Source organism: Phycodurus eques, chromosome 11 (assembly GCF_024500275.1).
Source record: "Phycodurus eques isolate BA_2022a chromosome 11, UOR_Pequ_1.1, whole genome shotgun sequence".
Lineage (NCBI taxonomy): Eukaryota > Metazoa > Chordata > Actinopteri > Syngnathiformes > Syngnathidae > Phycodurus > Phycodurus eques.
In genome coordinates this window covers 15,097,010-15,120,637 of record NC_084535.1, presented here as the reverse complement: position 1 = coordinate 15,120,637, position 23,628 = coordinate 15,097,010, and the positions used below count along the sequence as shown (strand labels likewise).

Below are 23,628 nucleotides of genomic sequence, written 5' to 3'. Positions count from 1 at the left end.
CGGTAGGTCAAATATCATGACATCTTTTGGGGAATGTACTCTAAGTAGATGTACACAAAAAAAATACATACAGTACAGTGGTGCCTCCAAATAAGAACACCCCAAACTAAGGTTGCACAATTTTAAAGCATCCAAAATCTTTTCTCAAATTATCCCACAAAAGTCACACAAAACATGGGCGGTCAAACCATCATCACCAGATCTAGTGACACAACCTAAGCGACAATTGTTTTATTTTGTTGTTGTTGTTTTGTTTTTATGTATGTATGCAGTATTTTATTGCAATGGCAAAAAGAAAAATTGTGATGACAATGGGCTTTAAGAAATCTGGATTTTTGGGGCCGATCACCAAGTTTAAAAAAACAACCGATCACCAATCCGATTACAAGATGGAGCAATGTGTCTATTTAAATGACTTGTTCATTTACTGTATACACTTGTGTACTGTATATTGAGTATTTTCAAAAGTATTCTCTAGCATTTTAGACAAAGGATAAAACAATGACCACTAGGGGGCATTCAACGATTGGCCACTGACATAAGTTTTCAGACAGGTCAAACCAACATTACAACATGACAGAAATAATGGGTGCTAACTTAGTGTAATTAAATTTATTGTAATTAAATGACTTCACCGAAACATTAGAGCATGATTCAACAGAATGCTGGCATGTTTACATACAACTGTTAGTGCTAGCACTAGCTTGCTACGCTACAGAACGTTTTGTTGCTTGCTTGCGATCCGTATCGTATTAAAAGTACGTGAATATACCTCAAGCAATCCGTGAACGAACATCCTCTCTCAAGCATTGGTGATGACTACCACATGTTTTCCATTATTGTATTATTTTTCACTCTCACACAATAAATTTGCGCAATCTATTGTTGTTGTGGTCGCCATGGTAACGAGTGTATCCGGTGGCGTTTGATTGGACAAGATAAAGCCCAGTCTTGGTAAAAGATGGGATGCGGTGATATCGGAATACAAGATTTTATTGCAGTAGTCTGACATAGTGCAATCGTGAAAGCCCAAATTTGTCTTGTAGTCTGATCCAGGCATTACGTGTTGTCTGTCTGAGGCACCACAAACATGTCCTACACCGCCGAACGTTTTTTCACCGACAAGATTGAAATAAAACTTTATTGGCTGTCAGATAGTTACATTACTACATCACAAGACACGTGACAAGGATAATAATAAACTAGCTTTTGGATCGGTACACGATCAATTGTTTTTCTTTACTCTGTGATACGGAATCCCTTTGGGTCGGAAATAAAGAGCTGCAAGACTAGCCTGGTTTACATGAAGCCTTCTATTCCAATTATAATCGATTTGGAAGCCCAAACTGAATGGAAATGCTCCATATAAACACCTCAATCTGAATAAACAGGCCAAACCCGAAATTTCATTCGGTTCAAGGGGGGTGGAACATTCTTTTTGCCACACCAATCAGAAGTAGATTTCCATTATCCATCCATCCATCCATCCATCCATTTTCTGAGCCGCTTCTCCTCACTAGGGTCGCGGGCGTGCTGGAGCCTATCCCAGCTGTCATCGGGCAGGAGGCGGAGTACACCCTGAACCCAGCTCACCACAACAAATACAATTTATCGAGTCCGGAAAACCTATCGTGTGCATTTTATTTATCGAACGATAAGTCGATATAGTAATTATCGTGACAGGCCTAGGTCGGAATGTTAAAATGTTACGGTAAATAAAACATTGGCTGTTGAGTTAAAGATTTACTGATGGCAACAGTTTGACCCTGTTAATTAAAGTAGCATTATTTCTCATGGGAAAATTGTTTTGCAATATGAACAAATCAGAGTTCAACCAGTGTTCAAACTTCGAGGTTTCACTGTATAATTCAAGCACTAGACAGCAAGTGAGGTATAGCAACAAGTGTGTCAAAAAAGAAGGAGAAATCAGTTGGGAGAGTGTTTTAGGTTTCATCATAGCATAAGCAGTAACAGGAACAAAAGCCTACTTGGGAAACCAATTGAGGCCCAAATGCTCTGTCTTAGAGAAAAGGATCCTGTTGTGCAGTTCATAGAGAGGCCTCCAAGGCAATTCCAGGTCCTCCCTTGAGAGAAGCTCTCTTTTCCTTAGAAGGAGAAGACACAGAGTTAGGCTAACATGTAAACAGTTTTGCTGCTTCAGGCTCCGGGGCTCCTTCTTACTTGAGCAGGTTGATGAGGAGACGAGCGAGGCCTTGCATCATGCTGACCTCGAGACGAGGGACGGTAACTAGCTCATAGAGCAACTTGATGAAAAGCACGTGGTCTTCTTTGCTAAACTTTCGTCCATATAGTCGTATGTACCTACATCAGAGAGGAAAACATTTAAGTATTGTTTTTATGACTTTCAGTGTCACATTTGTGCCTTATAAGGAAAATTATGACACATTTCACAAATAGCCATGTTTCATAAATGTGTCTTTTAGTCCCAGGAAAGGCCCGAAGTGGTGTGAAATTGACTGTTTTGAAATGGTTGTATCACCACTTGTACAATAGTACTGAGCAGAATCTGGGTCAAACCCCATAGTGAAGTTTCCATCTCTCTGAGCCGGTAGTGCCTCACTCTGGGACACAGCAATGTACCAACATGGATACAGAAACGGATTAATCAGCGCAGCAACAAAGTACACATTGAAACACCACTCTTAAGTAATCCACATTCATGTTGACAGATGCCACCAAGTGATTCAGCACTAAGTACACAAATAACATGGTGAAACAAGTGACTAGTCATCACAATTATTTATTTTTTTAGGCGTTAATGAAACTGTGGAGCACAAATGTACATTAACATTACTTAAGATTTAGATTAGTTTGTTTTTATTATATGGGGTGTTGGTTAACTAACTTGATACTTTTAACATCATAATGGCAACGCAATTAAATTATTCTAAACTCGTACAACATCGGACAGATAATACAGATTAAGCAAACAAGACAAAAAGATCATAATGACAAATAACTACTCACATACACAATAGCAAATAAATTCAGAGTTGGATAACAACCTCAACATATTGGCATGACTTTCGTAACTGCACTTATTGACGTAATAGAAGAAAACAGTTAGCAGCTGGTTGTCACTAACGTGCAATGAATTGAACTCAGTCTTGATTTTAAAAGCACATTTCCATAATGTTGACCTTTTTTTTTTTTTAATACTTACGTGGAAAGCTTCCTCGTCCAAAACAGCACACCGGGCCATATTTCTCGAAACTGAACAGCCCGGGCCAAGTTCCCCTTAATTTTACTCAAAAGATCATTGGATTCGTCATCGAGCCTATCCGCATAAGGCAGCAGTTTGTTATATACGATGTCTTTTTGGGGAACAAATCCCAATACATCCGACTGTGCCTCTTTCATTTTATCAAATACAAAACGGCAGGTTTAAATTGTAATTTTACTTGGTTCGGCTTCGTTGCTGTGGTATATAGCAACAATAACTGTAACACTTTCTGCGCTAGTTTTCAGTTGTTCGCCCACAGTGACTAAACAGAGAGTCACAAGTTGATGACACGATCGGTAGCCATTTATCCCAAGTTAAGACAGCTTCTCTCCACAGTCAACGTTAGCAAGAACCGATGTTAACATGTTAAGGCTAATCAGGAAAAAGAAAACTATTTGTCCGGATACACGTTGGCACGCAAACACTTCTTCTCTTCGGCTAGAGGAATCCTGAAATATGACAAGGAGTTAGCAGCCAAGGAAAAGTTAGCATTCTACTACAAAAGGCTCAGTCATTTCCTCAAGAGCGTTGGTCGTCGACTGATTCATCCAACTCCACCCGAGCACAAGGGCAGACGACACCCAGCGACCAGACGTACGCTTGGCGTCATATCCGGTGGTCTCTGAATGACTACATTTCCCATGGCTCCAACAACCAGCGATTCTTTTTGTAGATGCTTATTCTTGATCCTTTCAAATAAACTGATTGAAATCTTTTTTTCTTCATATTTTTAAAACAACACGTCTGTTCTAAAATATCACGTGATATTTCGCTTGCACGATTTGGAAACAGATGTCAATGGTAATATTATGTTAACTTCCAAATTCCTGTTTACATTCTGTTTACATCAAATTGTTAGCTACCTTTTGGCAAATTCAAACCCATGAAAAACATTTTTTTTAATTTTTATTTTAGTGCTCTCGTTTTATACATGAAAATAGATTTCCAAGCACCACCGTAATGCCCAACATAGTGGTGGCAGTTGCTCATCTGTAGCGAGGCTTTGGATCTTGAGGGTCACGATTCAAGTCCCACAGCGGGAAAAAAGACTAATAATTGTTGGAGATATGCTTGTCTGCTTTCTGGCATCTGTCGCGGTGCCATTGAGCAAGGCACTGGACCCCAAGCTCAAGTGGTGCAGCACTCCTTCATTTTCATTAATGTCGCAAACTAATATGTATGTGTCCCACAGATTATCTGCGTAACATAAGGCCCATTATTTAATTGTTTTATTTAGCTACTTGTGTTTGTAGCAATAATGCATTTTAATTTGAGTATTTTGAAATCCATTTTTTTTTAGCAATGTTTGTTTCGAAGTGCCCTGCGATTGGCTTGCGATCAGTTCAGCGTGTACCCAGCCTCTCGCCCAAAGATAGGTGGGATAGGCTCCACCACGCCCGCGACCCAAGGGAGGATAAGCAGTACAGAAAATGGATGGATGGAAAATAATATTCACCGTGCGTTTTATTGCGCGTTCACGTACGGCCATTTCACAAATATAAAGATTGACTGCCATCTGGCGGTTACAGGTGGCAAACACCAAACAGTTCCAAGAGTTTTAGGGGAATGTGACGACATCCCACTCTGATACGAATTTCTGTACAGCTGACGTCAACATGAAAGCGATGACGACTTCATACAATAGACAATCTTTATTAAAGCAAATCCACTGGTTTCCAAGCAACCGCAAACGTTTGCCCACACGAGACGTGGTAATATTGTGGAAAACCCACATTAGGTTAGACCAAAAACGTATACTTTTAAGCAAATGAATTTTTTTTAGAGTTAAGAAGGCTAGATACCAAATAACTGACAATTATTTGAGTTACCTTCTATCCGCTTTCAATTGTATGCTAGCTAACAAGCGATTGTGGTCTGCCGAGAAGAAGGAAGATGATTGTTGAAAAATTCAAATTAACTTGTGACAGACTTGTATCATACCAGCAGCTGGCTTGTAGTTACAATTACACTGCCATCCCTCTGCGTGGCGGGGACATTCTCATTTACTGTAATTTGGACGTTGAGAAGGTTTGTCACCCCAATGTGTGCATGTTTGAGACGAACACGTATACTCTTACTTGAGTAATCTTATGTCAAGAATGGAATGTATGTGTGTTATGTATTTTTCCTGTGCAAGCAGTTTGGTTAATGTTTATATGTATGACAGACATTTCGGCTCAGTGGGCATTATGGTGAAATCACCGCCATGACTTTTGGAAAAAGGAAGTCACCTGTCCTTCTCTGTTCTGCATCTGCTGATTACATTATCGTCTGGAATGTGGAAGTATGCCAGAGCAGAGTCACCCAAGGTACAGAAAGAGAAAGTTGCTGAATGCAAATCCATACAAGCTAGGCATCTAGTGCAGTGGTTCTCAACTGTGGTCACCCTATGACCCGCATTTTCCGTTTGTTGCAAAGTTGCATCCCACCTTCATAGACGTGAAGAACAATAAGTATTTATTTTTTTGTTTAAAAATAACCTCTAAAAACACATGTACAGGATAATGTATTTTTAAATGCCTTTTTTTGTTTGCTATACCGCCAAAGGCATAGTGCTTGCCATGATATCAGCTCTACTGTATTTCTTTACAGAGTAAACACACCCAATTCACAACCCACTTTTGAGTCCTGATCCACCAGTTTAGAATCCCTGATCTAATGACAAGTGCAATACATTAAGTTGCCTCTACAAAGATATCAATGCTGAGTTTTGATTGATACTGTCGGATAGGTATTCATTTAACAACCTGTTTATTTTGATTTTACTTTGGATTGGTGTACAACTGTGCTGCATCATTGCTAATGTAGCTAATTGAATTTGACCACAGGTAGTTTTGCATCTGGAACAGTTATTGGAAGCTCACTGGGTGAAGTGGTCCATCTTTCCTTCTGTTTCTCTGATGAGAGAGTGGTTGCATGCTCTGGAGCTGCTGCATATATTCTCAGCTCACAGGTACTTTGACAATGTCAAATATATTTTTAGAGTCTGACCTCTGATCTGGAGATGCAAATGTTGTAGATACAGATGGTAAGCCATTATGATTGCTTTTCGTATCAGAAACAGGAAACGATTGCGGCATTGACTGGTCATTTGGGACCTGTAACATCAGCAGAGTTTTGTCCATGGCATAAACACATTCTTGTCACCACTTCAGAGGACCGAACGTTCAAGGTACGGAGTTAACGTTCTGAATGATGTATTATTACATGTACAATGTTATTTTTGACTGAACTGTACAACACTATCTTCCAGCTATGGGATCTACACACTGAAACTGCTTTCTACCAATCTTTTGTCCTGTCAGGTATATTATTTAAGAATACAACAGATCAGGGCTTTTTAATTGGTTAATGTATTTACACAAGTTCTTATTTTTAAGCTTCTCCACTGCTCAGTGTGTTCTTCATGATGAAAAACAATTACATGATCACCGGCTCCACTGACGGGCAGGTTATTACATTCAGCCCTAACAGCAGCAAAATGACCTTCACAAAAAGTAATTCTACTCCGTGGCCGAACAATTATTTTCTCTCTGCTTTAGGTTTGGTGCTTTTCTTTCAGCAATCAATTTTCTTGTCAGCTAGTGACCAAAATAGACCTTCACAAGAGTGAACGAAGACATCAAGCAGGTGACATCCAAGACATGGATGCATCAAGTAATTTGATAAGCCGACTTCCTCTGATGTTGTTTTTCATTTTCTCTTTTAGGAGTGGCAGAAAAGTCCTCTGAAGTGGACATTTCAAAACCTGTTCTCACAATGGCTTCTGTCAGCACATCTAATGACACGAATGCAGAGAAAAGGTAAGTGGAAAAAACATCTATCTACCCAGCCATCATCCTTCCATGTAGCCCCCCACATTACCTGTTGCGCTTTATTTGTTTTACTTGGGCATTTAAGTTAGGTTCTGTATTTTATTGCATGGTTCTGGGTTTAAATCTCAGCTGAGGCCCTCATGTGTGGAGTTTCCATGTTCTCCTTGTGATTGTATGGGTTTTCTCCCAAGTTCTCCGGCTTCCTCCCACATTCTAAATACCTGCAGGTTGAGTTAATTGAATACTCTAAATTTTCCATAGATGTGAATGTGATTGTGAATGGTTGTTTGTCTACATGTGCCCTATGATTGATTTGCAACCAGTCTAGGGTGTACCCCTCCTCTTACCCAAAGTGAGTGTGTTTAGGCTGCAGCTCACCTGCTATCCCTACATGGTTTAGAAAATTGATTGATGGACATTCTGGGCAGCACGGTGTGTAGTAAGTAGCACATCTGCCTCACAGTCAGGTTGTTTTGGGTTCAAATCTGCGTTTTTTGCGGCATTTTTAAAGAAAATTATCTGTAATTTATATGTGCATCAGGAGCAGTGTTGGGAAAATTACTTTGGAAACGTAGGTGGTTATAATTACAAGTTACGTTGTTGAAAATGTAACTAGTGTACTGTGTAACTGTTTTAATTACTTTCTCAAAGTAATATAACTAATCACATTTGTCTTATATTTTGGTTACTTTTCTTAATGTCTAAAGAATGCATCAAGAGGATCCTTGGATGATTCTTCTCAAAAAAGTGGATTAAACCATAGATCACTGTTTGGGAATTATCCACAGATTTGTTCTTTACACAAATCCAAAACTGATAACAAAACGATGAAATATACAAGTAAATAAAAAGTAGAAAACGTGTTTGTTGCATTATGTGTGTATAGCACACGTGGAAAACCACCATACAAGACCATACCATACCATGTTGAACTAAGGTATTCAGCCTATCTGAAAGAAAATGTGATCAACATGATACTAATGACACACCAAAATATGAAACATGTCTCACACAAACATGCCACGCTATTATGACCTCAGTATGGAAACATGGATAATCACTGACAATCTTCAAACTTTGTTTCCCCTCTTTCTTCAACGTATCGGTTGTCTCCATTTTACTGGTGTGCATTGCTTGGACTTGAAGTATATCCTGTATTTAAAGAAGCTGTTCTCCAAAATAACTAGATACCCGTTTTCAAAGGTGTAAGTCGTGTAACTGTTTTCCTTACTTTCTAGGGACGAGAGCTGGTTATGTGTTGGAAGTACTGATGGTCTGTATTTAGTCAATCTGGCTACATCAGAACTGTTAACGGTTCTACATTTCACAGGTATGCTGCTCTTAGTAATTCTGTTGCTATTTTACTGCCCCCCCCAAAAAAAACAATGGACAAAAAAACAACAGCACAGTATTTTATATTTAGTAGAAAACAGAACATTAGATAGGTCAAGAACTGAATATTCACATTCATCTAAATGACTGTGATGTATTTCAACCGATTCTAGACTACCCCAATTTGAGCATCGCAATGGCTGGGTCTTGGGTCTTCTCTGACAAGTGTAACAACTCGGTGAGTATAATACAAATCATCAAAAGACATTTTTCCATAATTAATGCATTTTCTCACCTTCATTAGAGGGCAATACCCTTTGAGATTTGATTTCCTTAGCCACAGGACTAAGTACAACCCCAATTCCAATGAAGTTGGGACGTTGTGTTAAACATAAATAAAAACAGAATACAATGATTTGCAAATCATGTTTAACCTCCATCCATCCATTGTCAACACCGCTTATCCTGGTTAGGGTCTCGGGGCGCTGGAGCCTATTCCAGCTGACTTCGGGCGAAAGGCGGACTACACCCTGAACTGGTCGCCAGTCAGTCGCAAGGCACATATAGACACGGACAACCATTCGCACTCACATTGACACCGTCACTGAGTGGGAACTGATCCCACGCTGCCCGCACCAAAGTCAGGCGAGTGCACCACTACACCATCAGTGACTTCCCATGTTTAACCTATTGAACCTATTTGTTATGGCTGCAACACATTCCAAGAAAGCTTGGACAGGTGGCAAAAAAGACTGGGTAAGTTGAGGAATGCTCATCAAACACCTGTTTGGAACATCGCACAGGTGAACAGGCAAATTGGGAACATGTGGGTGCCGTGATTGGGTATAAAAGGAGCTTCCCTGAATTGCTCAGTCATTCACAAGCAAAGATAGGGGGGGAGGGGTTCACCTCTTTGTGAAGAAGTGCGTGAGAAAATAGTTGAGCAGTTTAAGGACAATGTTCCTCAACGTGCAACTGCAGGGAATTTAGGGATTTCATCATCTACGGTCCATAATATCATTAAAAGGTTGAGACAATCTGGAGAAATCACTGCATGTAAGCGGCAAGGCCGAAAACCAACATTGAATGCCCGTGTATAAAGGATATCACCACATGGGCTCAGGAACACTTCAGAAAACCAATGTCAGTAAATACAGTTTGGCGCTACGTCCGTAAGACAACTTGAAACTCTATTATGCAAAGTGAAAGCCATTTATCAACAACACCTGTCTACGATTGAAAATGTGTGTCGCATTATGAAGCGTAAAATGCGACAACGGAGACGCCGGACTGTTGAACAGAATTCCACCTACAAAGCTTCAACAATTAGTGTCCTCAGTTCCCAAACGACCAGTTTAGGGTGTACCCCGCCTCCTGCCCGATGACAGCTGGGATAGGCTCCAGCACTCCCGTGACCCTTGTGAGGATAAGCGGCTCAGAAAATGGATGGATGGAGTTACCAAACGTTTATTGGATGTTGTTAAAAGAAAAGGTGATGTAACATAGTGGTAAACATGATCCTGTCCCAGCTTTTTTGAAACGTGTTGCAGCCATAAAATTCTAAGTTTATTAGTTTGAACATTAAATATCTTGTGTTTGTAGTGTATTTAATTAAATATAGGTCGAACATGATTTGCAAATCATTGTATTCTGTTTTTATTTATGTTTAACACAACATCCCAACTTCACTGGAATTGGGGTTGTAAGATGACTTTAGATGTGGGATGCCTGCGTAGTAGAATGGTCTCTCAAACTTCAGGTTGTGGTTTCGATCCCCAGCTACCTCATGAAGCATGTAAAGCCGATTTACCATCTATTGCCATCAGTAGGGTTGGCAAAACAAGAAACCAGAGGGTCGCTGGTTTGTATCCCCGCCAGTTCGTATCCATACCCAAGCATATATCGTCCTTGTGTCCCTGGGAAAGACACTTAATCCACATTGCCCATGAATGAATGTGGTTGGATGCTTGGTGGTGGTCGGAGGGGCTGTAGATGCAGAATGGCAGCCACGCTTCTGTCAGACTGCCCCAGGGCAGATGTAGTTACACAAGTACCGATAGCTTACCACCACCAGGGTGTGACTGTGGAGTGAATGAATAGTGTGTGTGATTGTAAACCGTCTTTGAGTGCCTAGAAAAGCACTATATAAGTATAATGCATTTTTTTTTTTATTATTGTTAAAGTACAGAACCTATGCAGTATATTGTATATAAAATAACATGGCTTTGGTAGCCAGAGACAACCTTTTTTAACATTTCTTTGAACTCACAATGATTATGGTAAAGTTATCTATCATCAAATTACTTGATGCTATCAAAATAGGGCAGCCTGCTGTTGCATGTGGTTGGCATGTCTGCCTCAAGGTCAAAGCTTGTGGTTTGGACTCTTGACCTTTCTGTGGGAAATTTGCATGTCAGGCTTCTGCGAGTTTTCTCCCGATACTCCGATTTCTTCCCACATTCCAAAAACGTTTCCTGGGATGCAACTAAATTATCCATAACTGTGAATGTGAGTGGTTGTTTGTCTATATGTTCCCTGTGATTGACTGGTGACCAATGCACTTCTCACCCAAAGTTAGCTAGGTTTGGCACCGGCTCGTTATGACTCTGACTAGAATAAGCGGTAGAAAATGGATGGATTCAAGTGTCAGTATTCTCATGCTTGCCACTTTCAGCTGCATTTTTTGACCCATGTAAAATTGAGATGAGATGAGAAAAGGCTTCAGGTAGCTGGACCACATTCATATTTGTATACCCACACTGTGGAATTGTCAAACCTTTCCTCATTATTACAGCAATTATGTAGACTACACACTGATCACGTCTACTGTGGTTTCCTTGTTTTACCACGCTATAGACTGAGTCAGACCTTTTTTTTCTTTTCTTTTTTTATGTGGTTGCTATCGCATAAAAACTTAAGTATAAACTTTAAATGTGTGCTTTACTGCTTTACCAATTAAAGTCTGTCATCGGTAAAACGAATGAGGAATGTTTTTATTTAGTTTTGTCTGATAAATTTTAATATGTTAATGGCCTCTGCACTTAAAAATGGCATTTCAGTAACTTTGCAAGTACAGCGTTATGTGTTCACATTCCACTGTTGGACTCTGAGCAATACAGTAAGTATACCTGTATATACAGTTGTAAAAGTTGCATTTGGGATTTTCCATTTCATTCAGGAATGATGTGTCTAAAGTCCTCAAATAAATGTCTAATTTCACATTATAAAATAATAACAGAGGATCAGCATTACCTTGACGATTGTTGAAATCTTGCCGCACAGATTCTGTTTTTAGTGAGCTCTTTGTTTACTCCGTGTGTGAGCCTGTTGGAGTTCTGTTTGGGTGAAGCAGAAAGAATCCAGGCTGGAAGTCAAGGCTTTTCAGTATTTCCAAGGTAAACTTGAAATTAAAAAAACAATGTAATTTTACATTTCACATGCACACACACACACACACACACACACACACACGTGTATTAAACCAGTGGCGGGCAGTGAGTTCCATACCTGGGCCTTCAGTGACCTAATCCACTTCCTAATAACACCATCACATCACAAAATAAGTACAAAAACACTATCTAAATTATGTGTGGCATTAAAGAAGAGACAGAGGCATTTTGCATATTTGAGTATGAATACCATTATTACTAAAGCAAGAAAGTTACCTTTATCTTCCAGTACATCACCTCCAAACCATAATACACTTTATTACCAAAAGTATTTGCTCACCTACCTTGACTCAGATATGAATTTAAGTGACATTCCGTTCTTAATCCATAGGGTTAAATATCACATCGGTCCACCCTCTGCAATTATAATTCTTCTGGAAAGACTTTCCACTAGGTTTAGGAGTGTGTTTATCGGAATTTATGACCATTTTTGGATGAACTCGACTGGCCTGCACAGAGTCCTGCCCTCAACACAATAGAACACCTTTGGGTTGAGTTTGAGTGGACAGTGAGCCAGGCCTTCTTGTCCACCATCAGTGTGTGACCTCACAAATATGCTCCTGGGAGAATGGGAATAATGGCCAAAAATTCCCTTAAACTCAATTCGAAACCTTGTTGAACGCCTTCCCACAAGAGTTGAAGCTGTTATAGCTGCAAAGGGTAGACCAACATCATATTAAGCCATATGGTATTATAATGTGATCCATCCATCCATCCATTTTCTGAGCCGCTTCTCCTCACTAGGGTCGCGGGTGTGCTGGAGCCTATCCCAGCTGTCATCGGGCAGGAGGCGGGGTACACCCTGAACTGGTTGCCAGCCAATCGCAGGGCACATAGAAACAAACAACCATTCGCACTCACAGTCATGGCTATGGGCAATTTAGAGTCTCCAATTAATGCATGTTTTGGGGATGTGGGAGGAAACCGGAGTGCCCGGAGAAAACCCACGCAGGCACGGGGAGAACATGCAAACGCCACACAGGTAGGGCCGGGGATTGAACCCGGCTCCTCAGAACTGTGAGGCTGACGCTCTAACCAGTGGGCCACCGTGTCGTCTTATAATGTGATATCACTTAAAATCATATGTGAGAGAGAAATAGAATGTGGGTGGGTGGGAGACAAACAAACATTCACATTTAATCATGTGGGAAATTTATAGTCTTCTATTATCCTAAATTGTCCATAAGTGTGAGTGTAAATGGTTGTTGGTTGTTGTTTGTTGTGCCCTGCAAATGGATGGCGACCAGTCCAAGGTATACCTTTCCTCTAATACAACGTCTGCAGAGATCTGTAACCCTAATGATTAAAAAGTGTTATCGAAAATGGATGGATCGATGTTTAATCCCTGACATTTTGACACATAATTGAAAATTGCAATAGACAATCTGCAGTCTTGATTGCTGCTTCTGAATTGAATTTTTGATGAATCAACAATGTTATGGCAGAGCGACTAATAATTCAGCAATGCAAAAGTTTATCAGCATTCAATTCCAGTTACTAATTTCCACGGGTCACCCATCCCTTGTTTCCAGTTCCCCACCATTGCTGGAGTCCCCTCTCATTGCTGAGTTAAAGAAGAAGGAGCCCAATCATTTGAAGAAAAAAGGTCAGTACATGTCTTCTCATGGTTACAAAATGATTGCCTGTTGTTAAAGAAACAATGTAATTTAAAATAACAGTTTCAAAATCATCTTGATGGTACACTGGCTTGTAATAAGGATACTAAAATTTCTGTCATATCGAGGGTGACCCTGTGTCACAAATGTTAGCAGTCTTTAATAGACCCCTCTCATGTTGTGTTAGCGCTAGAGCAATTAGAAATGTTGTTTTTCATAGGGCCTCTTCGGAAAGTCCAATTTTCTTACATTTATGCCACCTTTCCTTAACCTTTGTTTTAATATGTTATGGGTTCAAGGAAAGATAAAAGCTGGGCGGGGGGCCGATAATAAATTTCCGAGTGATGTGTGGGCCCAAGACGCACTTCAACTATTCAAAGTGGGGGGGACAGTAATTTTCGGGGGCACTTTTGGCCACTCCGAGGGCACTTTTTGCCGCACACATACTGTAGGGGCACTTTGATCACTACCAAAATCACATTTTACCACTCTGAATTAATAATAGTAATAACAATAACAATAATAATGCATTACATTTATATAGCGCTTTTCTTGGCACAAAATGACGCTTTACAATTGCATGCACTATTCATTCCCTCCACATTCAAACCGTGGTGGTAAGCTAATTGTGTAGCCACAGCTGCCCTGGAGCAGTCTGATGGAAGCGTGGCTGCCGCTCTGTGCCTACCGCCCCTCCAACCACCACCAAACATCCAACCACATTCATTTGTAGGCAATGTGGGAAAAGTGGGTTTTATCAATGTTCATGTTTTGTTTTGTTTGTTTGTTTTTCATATTGTTTTTTGTGACAGTGACCTCTTGGAAAAGTAATTTCGGCCCTCTGTATGTTCCATATATATTGAGGCCTGACAATAAATGCCACCATACCATAGGGAAAGCCCTGAAGAAAAACAAACAAACAAACAAAGCAATTGTTCTTTACTGCTGATTTAAATTGAATTGTTAGTTTATGCAAAGTCTATTCCACAAAACTTCCACATTATATTCCTTCAGACAGCAGGGGATGGTAATTAGTTATTTAACAACCTTCAACTTGAGCACTTGCAGCACTTTAACAGGTACTTAAAATATAATAGACACAAATACATTGCAACCAAAATGAGGTTGTTAATTATCCAAGTGGGGTTACTTTGTGCAGTCATTGGTTCCATGGTCAAATAAGCCCATTTGTCCCCCGGGTGTATCATTAGGCTTTGGCAGCAGCTTGATTCTATTCTCTGGGGGGTCCGTGGTTCTCTGTGGTTTTCATGTTGCTCTCACGGAGAGGTAGCATTGGAAATGGGCAAAATTATCCAGACTTCCCACAGCTGAATAGAAGAGAACTGCTGAGCCACACTTTGGCGATGTAGTGTGTCAGACCTAATGCCACAAGCATTTTCTGACTAATGCGGCCTTAATCGCGCTGCGTTATTAAGTGTATCTGCAGAATTTAAACACAATAAACCATAAACCTTTCAGGCTTTTGGAAAAGGAAACATTATTCCATTGTATGTCTGGGCTGGGTCTGCAGGAGCTCTCTTTAAAGAGATGAGTGAGAAAGGATGTGACAACTCACTTCACCATTATGATGTAAACCTCATGGCTAGTATGACTCATAACTTTAGTCTGATGTTGTGATCTGAAATAAATTCTTCATTTTGTTTAAAAAGTTGGTTTACCAGAAGAACAGTTAAACTTGTATTTTTTTCCCTACAGTCAGTCCTATATTATCCAGGATTTTCAAGATCAGGCCTTTTTCAATATTTTCCTGAATTTATCAATAAAGAAATGTGTTCATCTTAATAACAAAATTGAAGCAATATGGGGGAAGTGATTATCTGTGAAGGTGTACAATTTGGCTGTGATCTAAATTGGAATGTGTGGCCTTGGCACAGATGTCTACACTCTAGGAATGACATTCTTTCTATGGAGAGCCTATGTAAAATATTTTTTTGCTGGCTTGGAGAAAATTCGCATACATCACACATGAACAATACGCACTCGTCCAACATACTGTACATTTATTTTGTATTTTTCCCACAGGTGGCACTAAGGAACAGCCGCTTGTCTTCCACTCAAAGGTGAAATCATCTGGTTACACAAGCTCCCCAAGGTGGCGTAATAAATAGGAATAACAAAAAAATAATGTTTTTAAATTTAAATTGAACTGGATAAGCTGTACAGAAAATGGATGGATGGATGAGTTACTTTGATCTAAATTATTGGAAAACACTCCTTCATGGTTCCCACCAGCACATAGGATCGTCACAATTTAAGCCTGTTTGTTTATTGTGGCTCGCTCCTTCCACTACTTGTACAGCAGTGTTTTAGTATTTGGGTTTATTTAACAATATATGGTGAATCCTCCCTGGATCTTTCCCAAAATGTTTGCTAGATAAATTCTTGTTAATTACATTTATGCTCTTATTACAGAATGCTTTTGTTTTCACCAAAAACAACTGCTCAGAAGAGCAAGTCCTCCATGAAGACCAATAAGAAGTAGGTGCTTTATATTATCCCTAAAACGCAGTATTAAAATTGAAAACTAATCTTATAAATTTTCTATTAGAGGTTTACTCCTCAAAGATTACCCAGAAGACACTGCAGCACCTACTGTTCTTCGTGTCCAACTGAGTATTACAAACAAGCCAATATTTTGCCTGCAATATTCAGGTAAGTATAGAAATCTGTTAATTAACCTAAAATGTATTAATGTACACCGTTTTCAAAAGCTGTTTCTTATTTTCCCATAGTCGTTAATCATGTTTAAATTTATCATACATATTTATTGTGTCTTGCATTTCTCCCAGGGGATGGAAAGCAAATCCTGTGTGGTCTTGGTGACAACTCCGTGTTATTGTACAAGTCTTCCCTTACTGGCAATCCAGCTGTTTATACAGGTAAATGGCACCTTCACAATCACCACCACATGACCACCTAACGAATTGTGCTGTTTGACAAAAGTGTTATCTCATGTTATGCCATAGTTGCTGGGTTCTTTTTTGTTTTTTATTTTGCCCAATTGACCCCAAGAGATTGCACACATTCCAGTATAGTTCAACATTGATCTATTTTCAAGGTAATAATTTCAAGAGACAAGGAGAATGAAGAATTTGATTTGTTGCTAAAAGAGAATTAAGAGAAGCCTTATTTGGGCTACTCTAAATAACTTTGAAATAGCTCGAGATGAAACACTCCACAGATATGTCCTCAGTGAACTGTAACTGTCGAACGAAGACTTTTTACCACAGATGATTATTGTTATTTCTTAAATAGGAGTTCGGTACAGTCTATCCTTTACCATAACCACCAAAAGGGGACAGCAGAGATACAATGACCACTGGGGATACAATGACCAAAGGGATGTACTAATCGTCATTCTGTCCACATCTCAGAAGAGCTCCATAAAAGTAAATGTTGCAAATACACACTGTATTTCCATGTGATTATTAAAGGCTCTCTTTGTTTGCCAGGACATGACAAGCCAGTAACCAGTGTGAGCTGGAGCCTCAGCAGACAGTGTTGGTTAAGTGCATCACATGACCAGACTCTGAGACTTTGGACTCATGACATCCCAGAGCCTGCTGTTATCATGGTAAATGTTCTCCACTAATACTCATGGTTGCAATTGATCTGAAGTGACCACCCTTTTTTGGACCTGACCACTCACATGCTGTTTGCACATTTATGCAAAGAAAGCCTCACATGTAGACAAGTCATCTTTCACAACAAAGCAACTATGGACGGAAACAGAATCTCAACTCCCTGTTTTTTTATGCTGACAAATTTTTTTCCATGTTGTAAAAGATTGACAACATCACAAATCACAATTACAAGATGCTTGGTGTTCTGCTCTATGCTCTCATTTGCACATTTATTTTCTATTGTCTGTCTATAAAATCCCACAATTGGCTTTTTGCTATCTTAACAGAGACGGACTGTAAAGTATTAGTCTACATGTCGGGTATGTATTTTGACAATCAACTGAGCATTTAATAGTTTTACAGCACGATGTAACAATTTTTTTTTTAACTTACAAATACTTTAACCCAAATGAAACAGAATAAATGCTCCTTGTTAAATTTATAGTCATTATAAGTTCCCTGTAAGACATTTATTATAACTCTTTACGAAATGTGTTTAATTTTGAATGTATGTACGCGGTGCAGAAAATGGATGGATGTATCAGTATGTTTTGAAATTATGATTGTCTTTTATATTGTTGTCTTGCAGGGGAAAAATATGTTCGCTAAACATATAAAAGCTGCCCAGTTTTATTACCTGGACAAATTTTTACTTCTTGCATCTGGAGACTCACTACACTTATATTTGTATCATGTGGATGTCACACATGATGATATCAAAAGGTAATGTGGGTTTCGGTAGGCCAATATACAGTATTTTAGGAGGGGCTGCTAATTTTCTCCCAATATTGCATAATGAACAATGCCAATATTTTTTTTAATTTTTTTTTTAATTCTATAAAGTGTGTCAATAAATGGGTTATGATACATTTACTTATAGTATTGACATAGGGTAACATTTTAGTTAGCTTGTTATCGGTCTTAATTATTTAAGATTTAATGGTTAATGACATTAACAACAACAGATTTTCTTTTTTTCTTCACTTCAGATATCAGCAGCGGAGTTTTGTCCAATTGTCAAGTTGCTTTGCAACATCCTCAGGAGCAGATATTACCGACTTGTCTGCTATCAGTGATTTCTTTTCCTGTATCCTTTCATTTGCTCTTATTGTTCTTATGACAGGAAGTGCAGACGCAAGTGTTTTTTATGGTGGACAGGGGCAAATGCGCCACCTTCAAACGGCTATGTGCTGCAAATGCAAGAATGACACAAAACAAAAAACACACAAGCACATAAAACAACAGCAAAAGATAAATCGTGCAAGATGAAAATTCTGCTATCACACACACAAAAAAACAGCAAAGGAAAAATGCTGCAATCACAAAAAACAACTGCAAAAGAAAAATGCTGCAATAACAGAAAACAACTGCAAAGGAAAAATGCTGCAAAGACAAAAAAAAAACCACACACACACAAATCCCAAAACAACTGCAGGAGAGAAATGCTGTACGTTCATGTACACAACGGAAGTCTGCCAGGCCACTAAGGGTGCTACCTCCGGATGGACAAGACCTTTTCCTGTAATGCAGCATGTGGCCGTTTGCTGCGCATTTGCCCCTGTCGGCACCATAGTTTTGTTAGACAAATTAAAGCTAACCTCTCCACTTGTTAGCTAGTCCGATGCATCTGAGCTATGAAGCATCCACTGCTGGTTTTGCTGTCTTTTCATTTTTCAAGAATGTTTGCTTTCTAACCTCTTGTTAACTAAACAACACAATGAATCCACCAAACTGGTAGTGTGATATCAGAAATACAGATAATAACACTTGACTCTTTATTAAAATAATTTCTAATAATTTCAATGTAATTCCATGCTTTTTTTTTTTACCTCCACTGTACTGTAGTTCCCATAACTTTTGTGGCTCAGACATTGTTCTGGCATGTGCTTCCGATCGTTCCATTCAAGTGTTTGACATGAACAAAGGCGAAGTCGTTGCAGAGCTGCCTGATGTTCACAGCAGAGCCGTCCATTGTATCACGCAAAACAAGGTGATCATCTCAAAATTTTACAGTCCCCATTTTAAAAGTTATGCTTCCAGTCAACTCAACTCCGTTGCAATATCTTGCATCACTGTTAGTAACACACATTTTTAGCGTAATTCAAAGGAGGATAGAATATTGTTATGTTTTGCAGTGTAACAAAATTAGGTTACCAGCTGTTAGATGCATAGAAAAACACATAAAAAAGAAGATACATTTTAAAATAATATAACTAATACAAGGTGGCACGGTGTACAAGTACTTAGCACTTCTGCCTCACAGAAGGTTTGCTGTTCTATTCTCGGTTCCATGTGGAGTTTGAATTTCTCCGGTACTACAGATTCTTCTCGCATTTTAAAAACATGCGTGTTAGGTTAACTGAAGACTCTTGTCCATAGGTGTGAATGTGAGTGTGAACGGTTGTTTCCTGTATGTGCTCTGCAGCTCTCTGACTGGTTGGCGACTAGTCCAGGGTGTAACCTGCCTTTTGACCAAAGTCATCTGGGATAGGCTGCAGCTCACCTGTGACCCTAATGAGGATAACCTCAAGAGAAATCAGAATCAGAATCAGAATCATCTTTATTTGCCAAGTATGTCCAAAACACACAAGGAATTTGTCTCCGGTAGTTGGAGCCGCTCTAGTACAACAGACAGTCAATTTACAGAACACTTTGGGGCCATAAACCAGCTACGGCAATATACTGTAGATAAATTGAATGATAACAATATAATACCCAATGATAACTGTACTAATTGCACATTCGCGTACATGCTTTTAATTTTTATAAGACAACACTGAAATTTATATAGAAAAGAGTCACCTTTCCTTTGAAGAAATATCATCACACCCTAACACATTTAATCCCCCTAATCTAATTTATATCCCACTGTTTCCACTGGTTAAGAACTAAACCCATTTAAATTCCCGAACAGTCATCCAACTGTCAACACAATGTGTATGTAGCACACAGTTTTCTCACTTGTAGTTGAACAAAAATGCATGAAGCAATATAGGTAATCATCTTTAAGATTGGAAAGAGGCAAAGCAAACCAGAGTCTAGATCAGACCCACACAAAGGAAAAATTATTTGTTTTGGCAGTAGATAGTAGGTAGAGCAAGTTCTATCTTCATCGTGAAGGATCGACTATTCGGCAGATGTTATGATGTTGCATAAGATGTCTATGAGTGTTAGGGTGGTTACATAAGGAGTGCATTATCTGTGAGGCAGCATACGTGTTGGCTTGTGGTGTGAATGAGGCAGTCAGTGGCTAAAAACCCATGGTCATTATCATTCATCCTGCTGCATGTTTGAACCCCCTGGTGTATTGGGATTAGAAGCGTCATATGAGATGGCAGGGGGAGATTCCACACGAAATGATGGCTTTGGAACGATGTTGTTCCATGATCCAATTTGGGTTTCTGCAGCCTTACTCCCAGATTGCTGTCTTGGACCATTGTGAGCCCAATTTGCTGTTTTCTAACAAGTAGACAGTTTGGGCCTGCATCCATAGCCATGAGAGTGCTCTGAAGAATCGAATTGAGAAGCACTCAGAATGAAAACAAAAAAATCTGTGAGAAATTTCAACTGGTGATGTCTGCTGATGATTTACACGCAATGAAACAAGCATTTTACAGATTACAGGGAGTCCTCTCCCTTCTCAAGTGTGACAGTTATACTGATCATTCAAATAGCTCGTATGTGTGTGAACACGTAACTCGTGACCCCATACTATTGAGTTGCCTCGCTTCTGCCCATTGGCCATTGGCCGTACATGCTTGGTACTCTGGATTAACTGGATAAACAGCAGCTAGTGGCATGGATTCAATGCATGCGTTCAAGTGTGATACACACATCTGATTTCATACCTCGCCCTCACAGGTGCCTCTCTACTGTCACGCCAGCTATTGTGCGCCATCATTGTTGACTGTGTTGTTTCAGCTGAGCTATTGCGTCAATGGGTGCCCAAGGGCCTGAGGAATGCAAGGGAGTTAATACCAGAGAGGATTTTGGGGATTGACCTAACCTGGACGCTCCTCTTTCGCCTTGCTTTCTATTCTCAAAGCGGACCAGTCTGAGGAGCTGCAGCATGGGAAGCAACGTTTCCATCGCCTCCTCAGTAAAAACTCACCTGGAACTCATCAGAACAGAAGAGTGAAGGATTTCTCGGAAAACTGAACTGGAAATGCCCTCTCAGACCCCCGTTCTCACACTCTTAATGGAAATCTAAACAAAAAACCTCTGCCTCTATTTCACACACACTTTTATGCATCATCTGAGAGTAGGGATGTCATATGGAATCGGTGTATGTGTGCTGTGGAAACGTGTATATAACTGAATAGTATTTCACTGTGGTAGATCAAGGATGGAAAACAAATTGTTGAAAAGAAAACATCTCACATTCCAGCTTCACTACCTTTGGCTTTAATTCTACCTCTCCACACACTGTTGTGCAAAGTGGAATGAAATGTTTGGAAGCCGTTTGCTTATATAGGCTATATTGCAAAGGTTTTTCCAGCAATTGATATTCTGAGAAGCTAAGTTGAGTCATGCGTGTCCTGACGAGGCATTTTTGTCCATTTGTGTACTGTATATTTCACAGGGCTCAATGTTCAGCACTCAGGCACCAGAATCCTATAACCTCTTCCTCACGAGTGCAGTCACAGATGGCGTGAAGATGTGGGATCTTCGCACACTTCGGTTAGTGTAAAGATTATTTGCTGTTGGAGTAATTATAGTTTACCGTGTTAATGTTTACAGTGTTCTCTCGATTTTCGTGGTTAAAGGGGACCAGAACCCCTCCGAAAGGTGAAAAACCGTGAAGTAGGATTTGCCCCCGCGCCCCTTAGGAATTTTCATGGATGTGTATAGGGGTACCAGAATATTTAAAATATGTAAACAGTATTTATACTTTACATATTTGAGACAAAGATTACAACAATACACTTATTTACTTAAATCTATCATTATAAAACCTTATACAGTAACGTTTATTATACAGTAATTAACATTCATCAACATTGCCTTCTGAGAGAGGCTTGTGTTGGTGGCGGAGGAGAGGCTCACACTTCACTCGGAGACTCTTCTGCTGGAGGCGCTGACGGTGTAGCTGGGGTTTTTACCTTACCTTAAGCATAAAACTTGCAGTATTGCCACACATGATGACACTCACATGGTCCTTGTGGGGTTTGAAGCCTGGCCTCTTCACTTTGTCCTTGAAGAGGAATGTACGCGAAGGCATCCTCTTCCAAAAAGGCCTGTTTCATCTATGTTAAAAACTTGCTCAGGGAGGTAGCCACCCTCACTGATGAGGTTAGGAAACTCTTCCTCCACATAACGACGAGCAGCATCGTTGTCAGCAGAGGAAGCCTCACCATACAGAGGCACGCTTCTGAGGCCGTATCGTTTTTTTGTTTTTTTTTCGAACCAGCCTTTGCTGGCTGAAAAGCGGTGCGCCTTACGGTCGTGAAAATACGGTACACACTTTATACTATTTAGAATGAGTGGCAAAGCATTGATGCTTTAGGACATTTATTATTATAAATTATTATTATCTAACCAGGATAATAATAATTTTCTTGATAATTTCTGTGATAAAATGAGATTTTAATGTCCATCAGTGTTTGTATTGGCTGAACAAATGCTTCATCAAATTAACTCAAACCACTTAATCATATCAAACCATAAACAAATTCCTATTTCTTTAATTCAAATAAACATCCATTCACAAAAGTTTCCTCACTTTAGTAAATATTGTGTCAGACCATATGTAGTTGACATTGTTTTTCTTCATGTTGTATTAGATATACAGAGAGGATCAATCAAAATATTTGCTGTGGCCCAGCTGAAGGCGTTCCGGAGTGATTCCTGTGTCCTAGTTTAAATCCTTGTCCCAAACTCAGTTAAAACCCTATTGCTGTTTGATAAATATGTGGGCCTGATTTCCAACTTGTGTTTTTTAGAGCTGGCTGGCATGATTTACTCAGCAGATAAAATCCCACCAAGATGAGCACATGGGAAGCACATTACAAAAAAAAATAATAATCTTATTGGCCTTATTTATTTTATGTTCCATATGATTAACTTTCATGGCTGGAGGTTAAAAGAGCTACAGTGACCCAAATGTATAAATTATACCTTTTTACGTACAGCAAATGGGAGCAGTAAGTGTATACCCTGTTTTATCATTCAGCTGAATGTTCAGCAGAATTTCCTGGAAAATAAAGACGTCATGCATTCTGGGATTTTATTGCTGTTGGAGCTATGCAATCTCTCATACATATGATTTTTATAGCATGCTGCTGTGCTTTTATACCAAAGGGTTACTTTATATGACTAGATTGGCATTCTGGATTATTGGTGCTTGAATAATGTTCTGGCTAGACACAAACTGAAAATTATAGTATCTCCTATTCTGAACCAGAGGGTTAAACTGAAGTTTATCGTTAATAAAACTGGAAAATTGAGGAAAAATAGTCCAATGGGGGATACATAGGAATAAGTCCATCCATCCATCCATTTTCTGAGAAAACCCAAGCAGGCACGAGG

At 39.5% G+C, this 23,628-nt stretch overlaps 2 protein-coding genes across 4 annotated transcripts in view; one reads left to right on the top strand and one right to left on the bottom strand.

Annotated features, from left to right (window-relative positions):
• Positions 1 to 3,823, bottom strand: part of psme4a (proteasome activator subunit 4a) — a 29,777-nt gene extending 25,954 nt beyond the window's left edge. The window contains exons 1-3 of the mRNA XM_061689348.1: positions 3,185 to 3,823; positions 2,182 to 2,322; positions 1,989 to 2,105 (exon numbers count right to left, since the gene is read on the bottom strand). Coding sequence (XP_061545332.1) covers positions 1,989 to 2,105; positions 2,182 to 2,322; positions 3,185 to 3,381 — 455 coding nt within the window. The 5' untranslated portion in view covers positions 3,382 to 3,823. The remainder of the gene's footprint in view (positions 1 to 1,988; positions 2,106 to 2,181; positions 2,323 to 3,184) is intronic.
• A 1,119-nt stretch (positions 3,824 to 4,942) lies between these two features.
• wdr27 (WD repeat domain 27) overlaps positions 4,943 to 23,628 on the top strand; it is a 43,729-nt gene continuing 25,043 nt past the window's right edge. The window contains exons 1-21 of one of the 3 annotated variants that reach the window (XM_061689690.1): positions 4,943 to 5,272; positions 5,412 to 5,553; positions 6,073 to 6,197; positions 6,303 to 6,416; positions 6,498 to 6,549; positions 6,625 to 6,695; positions 6,787 to 6,874; positions 6,954 to 7,047; positions 8,298 to 8,389; positions 8,565 to 8,629; positions 11,674 to 11,786; positions 13,373 to 13,446; positions 15,500 to 15,569; positions 15,890 to 15,955; positions 16,026 to 16,129; positions 16,267 to 16,356; positions 16,930 to 17,051; positions 17,690 to 17,823; positions 18,090 to 18,187; positions 18,969 to 19,090; positions 21,683 to 21,780. In XM_061689690.1, the coding sequence (XP_061545674.1) occupies positions 5,138 to 5,272; positions 5,412 to 5,553; positions 6,073 to 6,197; positions 6,303 to 6,416; positions 6,498 to 6,549; positions 6,625 to 6,695; positions 6,787 to 6,874; positions 6,954 to 7,047; positions 8,298 to 8,389; positions 8,565 to 8,629; positions 11,674 to 11,786; positions 13,373 to 13,446; positions 15,500 to 15,569; positions 15,890 to 15,955; positions 16,026 to 16,129; positions 16,267 to 16,356; positions 16,930 to 17,051; positions 17,690 to 17,823; positions 18,090 to 18,187; positions 18,969 to 19,090; positions 21,683 to 21,780 (2,069 nt within the window). In that variant the 5' untranslated portion in view covers positions 4,943 to 5,137. Of the gene's footprint in view, positions 5,273 to 5,411; positions 5,554 to 6,072; positions 6,198 to 6,302; positions 6,417 to 6,497; positions 6,550 to 6,624; positions 6,696 to 6,786; positions 6,875 to 6,953; positions 7,048 to 8,297; positions 8,390 to 8,564; positions 8,630 to 11,673; positions 11,787 to 13,372; positions 13,447 to 15,499; positions 15,570 to 15,889; positions 15,956 to 16,025; positions 16,130 to 16,266; positions 16,357 to 16,929; positions 17,052 to 17,689; positions 17,824 to 18,089; positions 18,188 to 18,968; positions 19,091 to 19,525; positions 19,636 to 21,682; positions 21,781 to 23,628 lie in introns of those variants that run through there. The other 2 variants (XM_061689692.1, XM_061689691.1) reach the window with 2 other exon arrangements.